This window comes from Chelon labrosus (genome assembly GCF_963514085.1).
Source record: "Chelon labrosus genome assembly, chromosome: 15".
Lineage (NCBI taxonomy): Eukaryota > Metazoa > Chordata > Actinopteri > Mugiliformes > Mugilidae > Chelon > Chelon labrosus.
This window is the reverse complement of record NC_140348.1, coordinates 28,778,370-28,790,869: the sequence shown is the minus strand read 5'-3', so window position 1 is coordinate 28,790,869 and position 12,500 is coordinate 28,778,370. Positions and strand designations below refer to the sequence as shown.

At 46.7% G+C, this 12,500-nt stretch overlaps 2 protein-coding genes across 3 annotated transcripts in view; one reads left to right on the top strand and one right to left on the bottom strand.

Moving 5' to 3' along the window:
• Positions 1-8,961, top strand: part of entpd6 (ectonucleoside triphosphate diphosphohydrolase 6) — a 9,272-nt gene extending 311 nt beyond the window's left edge. Inside the window, exons 2-14 of one of the 2 annotated variants that reach the window (XM_084562462.1) lie at positions 408-681; positions 1,354-1,433; positions 1,508-1,651; positions 1,744-1,819; positions 4,157-4,192; positions 4,797-4,885; positions 5,891-5,970; positions 6,109-6,173; positions 6,603-6,701; positions 6,785-6,925; positions 7,383-7,439; positions 7,548-7,660; positions 7,877-8,961. In XM_084562462.1, coding sequence (XP_084418588.1) covers positions 438-681; positions 1,354-1,433; positions 1,508-1,651; positions 1,744-1,819; positions 4,157-4,192; positions 4,797-4,885; positions 5,891-5,970; positions 6,109-6,173; positions 6,603-6,701; positions 6,785-6,925; positions 7,383-7,439; positions 7,548-7,660; positions 7,877-7,960 — 1,308 coding nt within the window. In that variant the 5' untranslated portion in view covers positions 408-437 and the 3' untranslated portion in view covers positions 7,961-8,961. Of the gene's footprint in view, positions 1-407; positions 682-1,353; positions 1,434-1,507; positions 1,652-1,743; positions 1,820-4,156; positions 4,193-4,796; positions 4,886-5,890; positions 5,971-6,108; positions 6,174-6,599; positions 6,702-6,784; positions 6,926-7,382; positions 7,440-7,547; positions 7,661-7,876 lie in introns of both variants that reach the window. The other variant, XM_084562461.1, reaches the window with a different exon arrangement.
• Positions 8,962-10,293: 1,332 nt separating this feature from the next.
• On the bottom strand, positions 10,294-11,867 carry LOC311500256 (barrier-to-autointegration factor-like protein). Its single transcript, XM_084561524.1, has 3 exons — positions 11,684-11,867; positions 11,246-11,390; positions 10,294-10,614 (listed from the first exon to the last, which is right to left on the bottom strand). The coding sequence occupies exons 2-3, from the start codon at positions 11,369-11,371 to the stop codon at positions 10,468-10,470; spliced, it is 273 nt and encodes a 90-aa protein (XP_084417650.1). The 5' UTR covers positions 11,372-11,390; positions 11,684-11,867; the 3' UTR covers positions 10,294-10,467.
• Positions 11,868-12,500: the final 633 nt, after the last annotated feature.

Here is a 12,500-nt window from a genome sequence, read left to right as displayed (position 1 = left end):
AGCTAACTGCTAGCCGCTGGGGTATGAACCAGACTCCTTTTAAAAATGTGACAGTTTAACGTTAGCTTGAAACGTACAGCAGCTAACACCAGAGTCCATTCACTAATCTATCAAAATAAGACTGGACTGGAACATTAACGCTCACAGAACAGGAAAACCTACTGATGAGTTCAGGGACATCTTGTGATCCGTCCACACCAGACTCCATTCAGATATCTCACGGTTTAAGAACTGTTATGATGAATTACTCTGCATTTGACTCCACACCAGACTCCATTCACATTCTGTGATATTTGTGAAGAGTTTGTTCGTATTTCAACAACATGTGGACTAATAAGCGACGGTTTACAGGCCTCACCTCTCTGTCTGTTAAATGCCCAGTTTTTTGCATTGACTCTGGTCCACAGCTCCAGCAGCTCCACACAGAATGAGTGAGGATGAAGAGACCAAAGCTGGCTGGTGTGTTCCTCCTCATGTGCTGCCTGCTCACCTACCTGATGTTCATCAGACATCACTACTCCACCTCTGAGCCCGACACCCACAGACTGCCCCCCCACCTCAGACCTGACCCGGACCGGACAGCCTCCAACGCCGGGCGCCGCTACCAGTACGGCGTCATGTTCGATGCCGGGAGCACGGGAACCAGAGTCCACATCTTTAAGTTCCTGATGAAGAACAAAGGTAAACAGAGCTGTGTGTGAACGCACCGTCCTTCCAGCGTCTGATAGACCAGACCAGACCTGAGTGGGACGGTTAAAGACGTGTCCCTGGACCAGTCCTCACGTTAGAAACAGACGCTTCTTCTCATCAGGTCATTGGAGACAAACCAGAAGTTATTTATTTAAACTCTGTTATAAACCAACACCACGTCTCTGTAGCATCAAAACACCTTCTGTTAGAATGGAGGACGTCTGATTATCTTCTGTCTTTGCTGGACAACGTCGCAGGTCTCACTGAGGACAGGAGCTCAGAGTGATTAAAGCGCTATTTAAATAAACTCACTGATGTTAAATCCAGATTTAAAGGTTCAGTCTGAGCGATATTTAAGAATATTTAGATGATCTGAGAGAATATTGGGTTTAATTGTGTTGTTGGTTAAACAGCGTGCACCAGAGTCCATTCACATATCAGTGAATTTAAGGTTTAATCTGTAAATAATTCATGTGAATAAACGCAGAGGTTTAAACATTAATTACCAGATGTGGAGCTTTCAGCCTCTAAGTCCTTCATTAGCGCTTTTAGCCGCTAAGCTAAAGCTGAGTGCTGTTTTGGCTGCTGTGTTAGCATCAGAGCTAACCTGCTAGTTTACATGGAGGTCAAAGGTCACACTGTCGTCTCCCTGTCGTCCCTCAGGAGACCCTCAGCAGCTGGACACGGAGACATTCAGAGCCATCACACCTGGACTGTCCTCCTACGGAGATGCTCCACACAAGGTAAGGTCATGGATCATGGTGACTGAGAGTCTTTGGAGGACAAATGTCCAAATGTCCCCTTCATCTGTGTCCAGTGTGCTGCCGGAATCCTGGAGCTCCTGGACGTGGCCAAGTCCAGCGTCCCCCCGTCCCTCTGGACCACAACCCCGGTGGTTCTGAAGGCCACGGCCGGTCTCCGTCTCCTGCCGGGACAGAAGGCCGAGCAGCTGCTGGACACTGTGAGACACATCTTGTCCTCTCAGCTGGTTTGTTGTTTCAGTTATTGTTCACTTCCTGAATTAAGACGCTCTGTTGTCTCCTCTGTGTCCAGGTGAGGACGCTGTTCCAGGAGTCTCCATTTCTGTCCAGAGAGGACAGCGTGTCCATCATGGACGGTACTGATGAAGGTAAGGTCCAACGCGAGGACAGGATGTCCTGCAATGGACTGACGGTGATGAAGGACGTTGTTGAGACGTCTGTCTATAACTCTAGTGTCTCTGGCGTGTCACAGGTTTGAGGGGACAGGATGTCTTCCTGTTTTGACGTCCACCCTTGTCTTCATTAGTCAGTGATAGAGACAGCACCAGGTCTCGTCCCCTCTTCGTGTCTTTATCAGATCAGAGACTTTGTTTCATTTGTTTAATCTGCAGAAGATCAGAGGACATGTCCTCGGAGACACGTCTCTGATTTCCCCAACGAAAACCGTCAACATGGAAGATTAACAACCAGAGACGAGAGACGGGCGTCGGATTTAGGGCCGAGCGCTAACGTTAGCTAGCGACGGGCTAGCTAACGGCTAGCTAATGTTAGCTAGCGACGGGCTAGCGACAGGCTAGCTAACGTTAGCTAGCGACGGACTAGCTAACGTTAGCTAGCGACGGACTAGCTAACGTTAGCTAGCGACGGGCTAGCTAATGGCTAACATCTGGACAATCAGATCACACCTGAGATTAAACTCATTACGGAAGGCTCTGTTCAGGTGTGATGACACAGGTGTGATGACACAGGTGTGATGTCACAGGTGTGATGTCACAGGTGTGTTGGAGGCGTTTGATTCGTTTAAACTGGACCTGAAGCTGGTCCAGTTTAAACGAATGAGTTCCTGGGCGTCTCCTGATGGGGGCGTTACCGTGGCGTCCACTCAGAGGACGCTGAGGACGGGCTTATCCAGGTCGCCTCAAAGACGACATCACTCGGCCGCATTAGAGCCTTTTACCAGCGACCTCTGACCTGGTCGCCGTGCAGCGGTGGATGATTAGAGGATAGAAACCGGACAAACAACACCGGCACTTAGCGCCGCCCCAGGAACCAATCAGAGGGCTCCATTAACAAGCGGTCGCCTCCATTCAGCAGGGTAATCTGAGCCGGGATGAGCGTCCCGGCCAAGAACGGCCAAATATCTGAGCCGTAATAAGGCTGCTGGAATCCGGTCAGACTCCTGAGAGGAATCTGTCCATTAGTGGCTCGCCGTCCCGGGACCAGACGTTAATTCAGTCATCATTAGAGGACGTTTATGGACGAGCAGAGTAACGAGCTGATCCCGCCCACTGAGAAGGAGAAAACATTTCAGCCTCAGGAATAAACGGGACGGATAATCTTCAAGATTAAGAGGGACATTATCCCACATGGACATAATTGCTTGTATGAACTACTTTAAAAGGATTGGATTATATGTCCACACAGAGCCAGCGTCCACACACAGACATACATTTATATATACAGATAGAAATATAGAAATACAGTCTAAATATAGAAATGTATATGTCCAGAGAGACGGTGCTATTAGAGCACCAACATCTGGCACCAAGGGCTCCACATCTGGACCAATCAGCTCCATGAGGTGTCCAAAAATAAAGTCCTTGTGTTCAGCAGCGTCCCCTGGTGTCTCACCTCGTCTGCTAACCTGTGCAGCGTCCCCTGGTGTCTCACCTCGTCTACTAACCTGTCCAGCGTCCTCTGGTGTCTCACCTCGTCTGCTAACCTGTCCAGTGTCCTCTGGTGTCTCACCTCGTCTACTAACCTGTGCAGCGTCCCCTGGTGTCTCACCTCGTCTGCTAACCTGTGCAGCGTCCCCTGGTGTCTCACCTCGTCTGCTAACCTGTGCAGCGTCCCCTGGTGTCTCACCTCGTCTACTAACCTGTGCAGCGTCCCCTGGTGTCTCACCTCGTCTGCTAACCTGTCCAGTGTCCTCTGGTGTCTCACCTCGTCTACTAACCTGTGCAGCGTCCCCTGGTGTCTCACCTCGTCTGCTAACCTGTGCAGCGTCCCCTGGTGTCTCACCTCGTCTACTAACCTGTCCAACGCCCCCTGGTGTCTCACCTCGTCTACTAACCTGTCCAGTGTCCTCTGGTGTCTCACCGTACAGAGGATTCAAACATCCCGTCGACGAAGAACTCGACCAACACATGGAACACATATGAGACTTGTGTGTTTGATTATTCAGGAAAATGAGCCAATATTACACATCAGAGAGTTAATCTCCAGGTCCAATCAGAAGTGTTTCCATCAATGTGTGGTTCAGTTCCTGGTTTAGTTAATAATAATAATAATAATAATAATAAATCAGGGGTTTGTTTCAGGACGACTGATCAGCTGTTACCAGACACCAGGCTGCTCTGATATGTAATATTGGCTCATTTATATTTGTGTTTCATGTGTTTGGCTCTTTGTTGACACGTCAGCTGATGACTGTCCTGTCAGAGCTAATGTCGCGGCGCTAACACGTGTTCATTCGGTCTTTTCAGGGATCTCTGCCTGGATCACCGTCAACTTCCTCACAGGTGAGACCTCAACGCTCAGCTGACGGTTTTAACGAGCTGCCAACTACATAATAAACTTTAATTCAAGCACAATAAAGACGTTTGAACTTTAACAAATGATTCTACTCAGGTGAAGTTTAGTTTTATTTGATTAACATCTGATTAATTACAGATCTGCTAAAGGTTTGGTTTTATTGATCTACATGTACAGAAACACTGCAGGGAAGCAGCACTGCCATGCTAGCTATTAGCATCACCATTAGCATCTGCTCTGGAGACTCTCTGTTGACTGACAGCCTCTTCGTCAGGCCCGGTCACCTGTTAGCATTTCCATTAGCATCTACATTAGCATCGTCTTTGGCACCTGAGGTCTCACAACGATGTCTCCCAGACTCCGTTAGCATCTCTAAAGCTAATCAACGCCTTCACTTAGCGACGATGGCCTGAACCCTCAGACTGTCCCTGAACGTGTCCTCAAGTTGGTCCTCACAGAGACACGAAGACAGATGTGATGGATGGTGTGTTTCAGGTTAATGTGGACAAGAACCAGTGATGTTACTGGATCATTATCTCTCTCTCTCTCTCTCTCTCTCTCTCTCTCTCTCTCTCTCTCTCTCTCTCTCAGGTGGTCTTCACGGTGCTAACTCGCCCACTGTGGGGATGCTGGATTTGGGTGGGGGGTCGACTCAGATCACTTTCAGCCCACGGGACGAGGTGAGGACGATGAGGGGGACGGGGGGTGGATTTAGGGAGGAAGGTCTTACTCTCTCTCCTCAAACTACCAGGATGACTCCATCTTAGAAGCTTTAATCTGCAAATGTCGCTCTAATCCCAAATAAACACCCTCACATCAGGAGGGGAGGGGCTTATGTAGGTCAGCTCATTCTTCTTCATGTGCTGCTGTGATGGGCAGATAGTGGGAGGGGTGGTACGAACCAGGAAGTGATGACGACCACTCTCCTGCTAAGCTACTGTTAGCTTGGAGGCTAGGAAGCGCTACTGTTAGCTTGGAGGCTAGGAAGAGCTACTGTTAGCTTGGAGGCTAGAAAGCGCTACTGTTAGCTGGGAGGCTAGGAAGAGCTACTGTTAGCTTGGAGGCTAGGAAGAGCTACTGTTAGCTGGGAGGCTAGGAAGAGCTACTGTTAACTTGGAGGCTAGGAAGAGCTACTGTTAACTTGGAGGTTAGGAAGAGCTACTGTTAGCTGGGAGGCTAGAAAGCGCTACTGTTAGCTGGGAGGCTAGGAAGAGCTACTGTTAGCTGGGAGGCTAGGAAGAGCTACTGTTAGCTTGGAGGCTAGGAAGAGCTACTGTTAGCTGGGAGGCTAGATAGAGCTACTGTTAGCTTGGAGGCCTTGTAGAGCTACTGTTAGCTTGGATGCTAGGAAGAGCTACTGTTAGCTGGGAGGCTAGATAGAGCTACTGTTAGCTTGGAGGCTAGGAAGAGCTACTGTTAGCTTGGAGGCTAGGAAGTGCTACTGTTAGCTGGGAGGCTAGATAGAGCTACTGTTAGCTGGGAGGCTAGATAGAGCTACTGTTAGCTTGGAGGCTAGGGAGAGCTACTGTTAGCTTGGAGGCTAGATAGAGCTAAGAATCGGCGTACAGAGCTAGCCTGTCCAGAATCTAGAGTGAATCAACATAAACGTGGCCTGTCGTCCAATCAGAGCCTGAGCTCTTGATAAACAAACTGCCGTCAGCTGTAGCTTCTGTCCTTTTTCTCAGATGACCATCCAGACGTCGCCCATCGATGACATCAGGTCGTTCCAGATGTTCAACAACACACACACCGTCTACACTCACAGGTACACACACACATGCTAGAATAGCTAGCTTTGTGAGGACATCCTCTGGCATGAAGCAGATATATGTTTTTATATGTGTATATATATATGTATATTTATATATGTATTTCTAAGTATATTTGTGTTTCTGTGCGTCAGTTATCTGGGTCTGGGTCTGATGTCGGCTCGACTCGCCATCTTAGGAGGCGTTGAAGCTCCGCCCCGTACGTACCTGATCCTCACTTCCTGTTTATTTTTCCTGCTCTTATTTTTCAGACGGCTTTCATCTCTGCCTTTTATACCCCCCCAACACCCCCACCCCCTCCCCATCAGATAAATAAGCCATTATCTAATCTTTTAATAACACACAGCAAGATTAATTCCTTGCTGCCAGCTGTTGCTGTGATTTAGAAGAAGCTGCAGCTCAGATCCTCTGCTGCAGTATCGACACTGGCCACTTCATTAGGTACACTAGTGAACAGTCAGGCACCGATTTGTTCTGTAAAAAAACTTTTCATGTTCAAACAAATCTCAGAACTGTTCATGTGCACCAGGTCTTCAACTAAAAGTCTTTAATGTCCTCATTCATTCATTCAGCCCTTTAGTCTGTGTCGTTTTATTTTGAAGGCTTAAACCCTGTCTCTGTGCAGTAGGGGGCAGCACTGAGCTGGTCAGTCCCTGCCTTGCTCCAGAGTACTCGGGCAGCTGGGAGCACGCTGACGTGGTCTACACTGTGAAGGGACAGAAGGCCGGTAAAGACGCTGGTTGTTGCTTCATGTGGTTACCCATCATGCAGCTGGAGCGGGTAGGAACCTTTGTGTGGTTGGTGTTTCAGGGGAGCCGGTTTACAAGTCGTGCCTCAACAAGGTGGAGAAGGTGGTGTACAGGAAGGTCCTGAAGGTGTCAGAGGCAGCAGACATGGACTTCTACGCCTTCTCCTACTACTACGACCGCGCCGTCGACCTCGGAGCCATCGGTATTAAGATGATGCTAATGCTAATGCTAATGCTAACGCAGACGCAGCTAATTGAGGACTGGATCATTACTGACTACATGTACTTTTATTGTGAAACTACCTGACAGGAAGCACAGATATTTCCTGGTCCCAGTTTCTTAAATGTTTCTATCCCATAAGAATAAAAACAAAATAAATAAAAGTTTGACAACCAATCAGAACACAGCAGGAAGTGAGAGGAACCAATCAGCTAACGGGACACAGCCATCAGTGTGTTACCTGCTTGTTGAGGGTTAGTCTCAGATCTGGAGATCATTAATGACACAGACTGATCAGTTATATTTATATTTTATACTAGTATAGTTATTTATGTATATATTTAGGGGTTAGGGTTATAGTGTTTATATATATTTATTGTATATTAGTATATTTATTTATATGTATTGGTCTGGTTATTGGTTTATTTGTCTGTGTTCAGAGGAGCAGACCGGAGGAACCATCTCAGTGTCTGATTACATCCAGGCCGCTAACACAGGTGAGACAGCGCCCCCCGGTGGAGACTGAGCTACACCACCGCTCCTCCTCACTGACACTAGACTCTAGAATCATTAGTGATTCACAGACCGGTTGGTTCTTTCTGCAGTGTGCAGCAGTCTGTCCGTCAGTCCTCCTCAGAACCCGTTCCTCTGTCTGGACCTGGTCTACATATCAGTCCTGCTGCAGGAGCTCGGCTTCCCCCCACACAAACAGTTCAAGGTGAGGACCACCACCAGGGTCCGGACCACCAGGGTCTGGTTCACTAGGGTCTGGACCACCAGGGTCTGGACCTCCAGTAGGGTCTGGTTCACTAGGGTCTGGACCACCAGGGTCTGGACCTCCACTAGGGTCTGGTTCACTAGGGTCTGGACCACCAGGGTCTGGTTCATGATGTGGTTTTCATGCTGACTGTTTCTGTCTGACCGTCTGTCTCAGTTGGCGAGGACGATCAACCGGGTGGAGACCAGCTGGGCTCTGGGAGCAACCTTCCATTACATCGAGTCCCTGAAGAGACACTGACACAAACCTGAAGCTTTTATTTTGAAAGGAAGAAGACTCCCAGGTGATGATGGAGGACGAGCTTCTTCTTCTCTGCTGACCTCATGGAAACACTCCGGACACATTTTTATTCAGACTTGACTTCCTGTTTCCAGAAGCAGGACAAACGTAGCAATAGCACTGTGCTACAACTGACCTGGCTATGCTATTCATTAGCCCAATCAGGCTAGTCCTAGCTCCAGCCAGTCACTGATCCTTGTTCCGCTATAAGCTAAGCTAACACAGGTGACGGGTTTCTATAACAGGACGTATATTTACTTGAACTGGTGCCTTTGAGTCGTTTATAAACTCATTTTAATTCTGATCGTCTGTTATTTAACGCTAAAGGAGCTGGAACGTACCAGTCTGATGCAGAGGAAGACAGCTAACTACGGCTAACTATGGCTAACTACAGCTAACTACGGCTAATTACGGCTAACTACGGCTAATTACGGCTAACTATGGCTAATTATGGCTAACTACGGCTAATTACAGCTAACATCAAAGAACGACAGTTAGCTACAGTGCTCTGGAGAGTCGTCATAATGAGACAGATACATTCAGGTATTAGCAGCTATGCTAGTTAGCTCTTAGCAGCAGTTAGATCAGATTTATTTCAGAACAACCAAAATGTTTGAACTACTTCAACAGAAAAGGTCGGTTAGCTTCAGTTTAGCCTGCTAGCTCCAGCTAGCTAATGTCAGTCACAACGATATAAATTATTCACGTAACTATTTATTTTAAACTAAACTAAGGTTCAGACCTCATTAAATAAACAGATTATTTTGGTTTCTCAGGCTGTTCTTTGAGCTGCAGGTAAATCAGTCACTCCTCGTTCTGCTAACGTTCAGTTTGTGGCGACAGCGACTCTGAATGTTTCTCTGAATGTTTCCTCTGGATGTTTCCTCTGGATGTTTCCTCTGAATGTTTCCTCTGAATGTTTCCTCTGGATGTTTCCTCTGGATGTTTCCTCTGGATGTTTCCTCTGAATGTTTCCTCTGGATGTTTCCTCTGGATGTTTCCTCTGAATGTTTCCTCTGAATGTTTCCTCTGGATGTTTCCTCTGGATGTTTCCTCTGAATGTTTCCTCTGAATGTTTCCTGGTGAGAACCTTTTCTCTTCTACTCCTGAATTTAAACTCCTCGTTTCTCCTCATGTTCTTGATGTTCTCCTGACGATGAGCGGTCGTTTCAGTCACAGATGAATGTTTCTGCTAAATAAAGAAGTTTAATCTCATCTGTTCATTGACTCCAGATTCACTCAGATTATTTCTGCAGCTTTGATGTTTCCAGGGTTAAAATGAACTTTGCTAACGACGACAGCGTTGAATGTGTCCGTCTCTGGGTCCTGGTGTGTTCAGGGTGAAGGTGGTTCACCGGCTCTGACCGTGACCTTTACAGCGCCCCCCCCCTGGATCTCACCTGGCTGCTTCTCCTGGGGTCGTAGAATCACTGCAGCCTCTCTGATGGAGAGTGGGCCTGGTTCTATTGTTACTAGAACCTTTGTGGTCTTTCTCTAAACTCTTGGTCCAGGTCTAGTCAAGGGGTTGCTGAATGAGTTCAGAATGATATCATTGCTATCAGGGTGTTTTCTACTCTCTGATCTAGAAGATGTTTTAGTTTATCACTAATTAATCAGACACAATGTTACTGAGACTGAAGTCTGACCTATCCATAGAGACCAGGGTCCATAGAGACCAGGGTCCATAGAGACCGGGGTCCATAGAGACCAGAGTCCATAGAGACCAGGGTCACAGAGACCAGGGTCCTTAGAGACCAGGGTCCATAGAGACCAGGGTCCATAGAGACCGGGGTCCATAGAGACCAGAGTCCATAGAGACCAGGGTCCATGGAGACCAGGGTCCATAGAGACCAGAGTCCATAGAGACCAGGGTCACAGAGACCAGGGTCCATAGAGACCAGGGTCCATAGAGACCGGGGTCCATAGAGACCAGGGTCCATAGAGACCAGGGTCCATAGAGACCAGAGTCCATAGAGACCAGGGTCACAGAGACCAGGGTCCTTAGAGACCAGGGTCCTTAGAGACCAGGGTCCATGGAGACCGGGGTCATAGAGACCAGGGTCCATAGAGACCAGGGTCCATGGAGACCAGGGTCCATAGAGACCAGGGTCACAGAGACCAGGGTCCATGGAGACCAGGGTCATGAACATGGACCTGATGGTTCTGGGGATGGTCCTGATTTATTTGGTCTTCTTAGTTATTAATTGTTTGTTTTATTAATCTATTATTAGTTTTACTTCCTGGTCTTTCTGCTCCTCCAACGTTTAAAAAGACAAACACGTCTTTAAGTTTCTTTAATTTCCAGAAACTTTTAATTGTCTCAGTTGAATCAACAAACAGCTCATCATCATCATCATCATCATCATCATCATCATCATCATCATCATCATCTTCTCCGGCTCCAGAAACAGGAAGTGATTCGCTCCGGGGCCTCAGAGGAAGGCGGGGCCTCAGAGGAAGGCGGGGCCTCAGAGGAACGCGTCACACCACTCCCTCAGACACTGAGCGCAGGACTCCGCCTGACGAGAGTTGGCGCCGGTGGCGTCTCTGAGCCAATCAGAGAACATCTCAGAGTCTTTCCTCAACAACAGGAACTGACCGAGAACCACGGAGGCCTGAGAACGAGAACAGTCACCTGGATGACGCTAACCACGAATGCTAACCAGGAATGCTAACCAACGCCAGCAACATGTTAGCAGTGTTACAGGTGGAGCTCTGCGCCCCCTGGTGGTGTCTTCCAGCATCACACTAACATTTAACATCAATAAAATATAAAGATCTGTGCTAAATATTTATTTCATGATTTGAACCAAACCAACTGTTTTAAATGTGACATGTGCTTCTGTTTTACATGTTTTAGTCTAAAACTCAGACGGTTTGTAAACAGATTAATTATTATTTAGTGTCAACGGCTCATTTAACTCATGATGTATCGAGACCAGTCACATTTAGTCTCAGTTTAAAGACAATGAAACAGAAAATACTGTTCAAGTCACTTCATGATTTATTGTCTCTTAAACGAGCTGTGACTCGTTTGTGATCCCTCGTTCATTCAGAACATCATCGTTATGTTTGTGGCTCTTTAAACGTCTCTGTTCTTCTGTTGTTGTGTTTTAATTTATTTCAGGGTCCGGGGCCTTCACTTAGTCTCTGCTGTTTAACTGTTATTAAATGTTGATGTGTTTAGTGGAGCCAGTAAATCTGTAACGTGGGATGTGTCTGAGGCTCAGTGTGTTTTTGTTGGACCTTGTCAAAGCCCTGCTCCTCCAGCTTCCCCCCCAGAGTCGGACCGATACCGGACAGAGCTGTGACCGGTTTGTCCCCCATCGGCTCGCCGACGAAGTCCCGGTGTTTCTGGGTCGTAGTCGACATCCTGGAGACCAACGGAGACCTGGTGGTTTAACCAGAGAGTCATTCACTCATTCATTTAATTCTTTAATAAGTTCACACATTTACATTTTCTACATTCATTTAGATCTAATATGTGTTTGAGCTTTTACACATTAAACCAAACATGAGATGAGTGAACGTCTGAATCTCGTCTCCACGTTTCAAACTGAATGAATGAGTGAATCTTCCAGCAGCTGATCAGATCCATGAATGAGGCTTTTATTTTCTTACTTTTCATCAAATTAAAATGAAGAAAAAAACAGAGGAAGCAGCTGCTGGACTGCATGGACTCACCTGAGATTACCTGCTGGACCTGGAGCTGGACCTGGAGCTGGACCTGGACCTGGACCTGGACCCAGTTCAGGTTCAGGTTCTGTGGGGACCCGGAGTCTGAGTCTGAGCAGAACCAGAGCAGCTCGACTCACCTGAAAACGACTGAACTCCTGTAAAACTTGTTTTTAAACTCAGAGGGGGCGTTTTATTCTGAAAGCCGGAAGCTGGCGGACGCTGGGAGACTGACGTCATGACGCAAGAGATACAAAGATGGCTCTGATGAAGATGAGCCACTCCTCTATGAAAAATGCAACAGTAACATCTGGATTAGTTGTTTGAATTTATTCCACTTTTCTCTTCTCGATCATATTTATTTACAAACAAACAAACAAATAAACAAACAAACAAAGCCTCCATGGTCTGGTCACATGACCAGCCTCTCACTGTAAACACAAACAAACCTGAACTCTTTTATCTGATCATAGACTTAGATAAACTTTATTCATCCACAAGGGAAATTGCTTGGTCACAGTAACTTAGCTGCACATAAAAAACACTCTGAAGAATTTATTAAATAAATAAATGACCAACTTTAATTTATTAAGTTTTACACTTAAAACTAAATATCAGAAAATACATGAGATCAGATATAGACAGATATTTTATTAAACTGGGAAATTCACTGTAGCAGCAACAATGAACAGCAAACGATATGTAATATAAAACAAAAGAGAAAAATCTATGTTCACAATATTTACAAGAATAATAAATTCCTGGTATCAGAAGAAGCGTCACAGTGAGACCTCACCAAAATATCACTATCTCTGAATTAAATTCC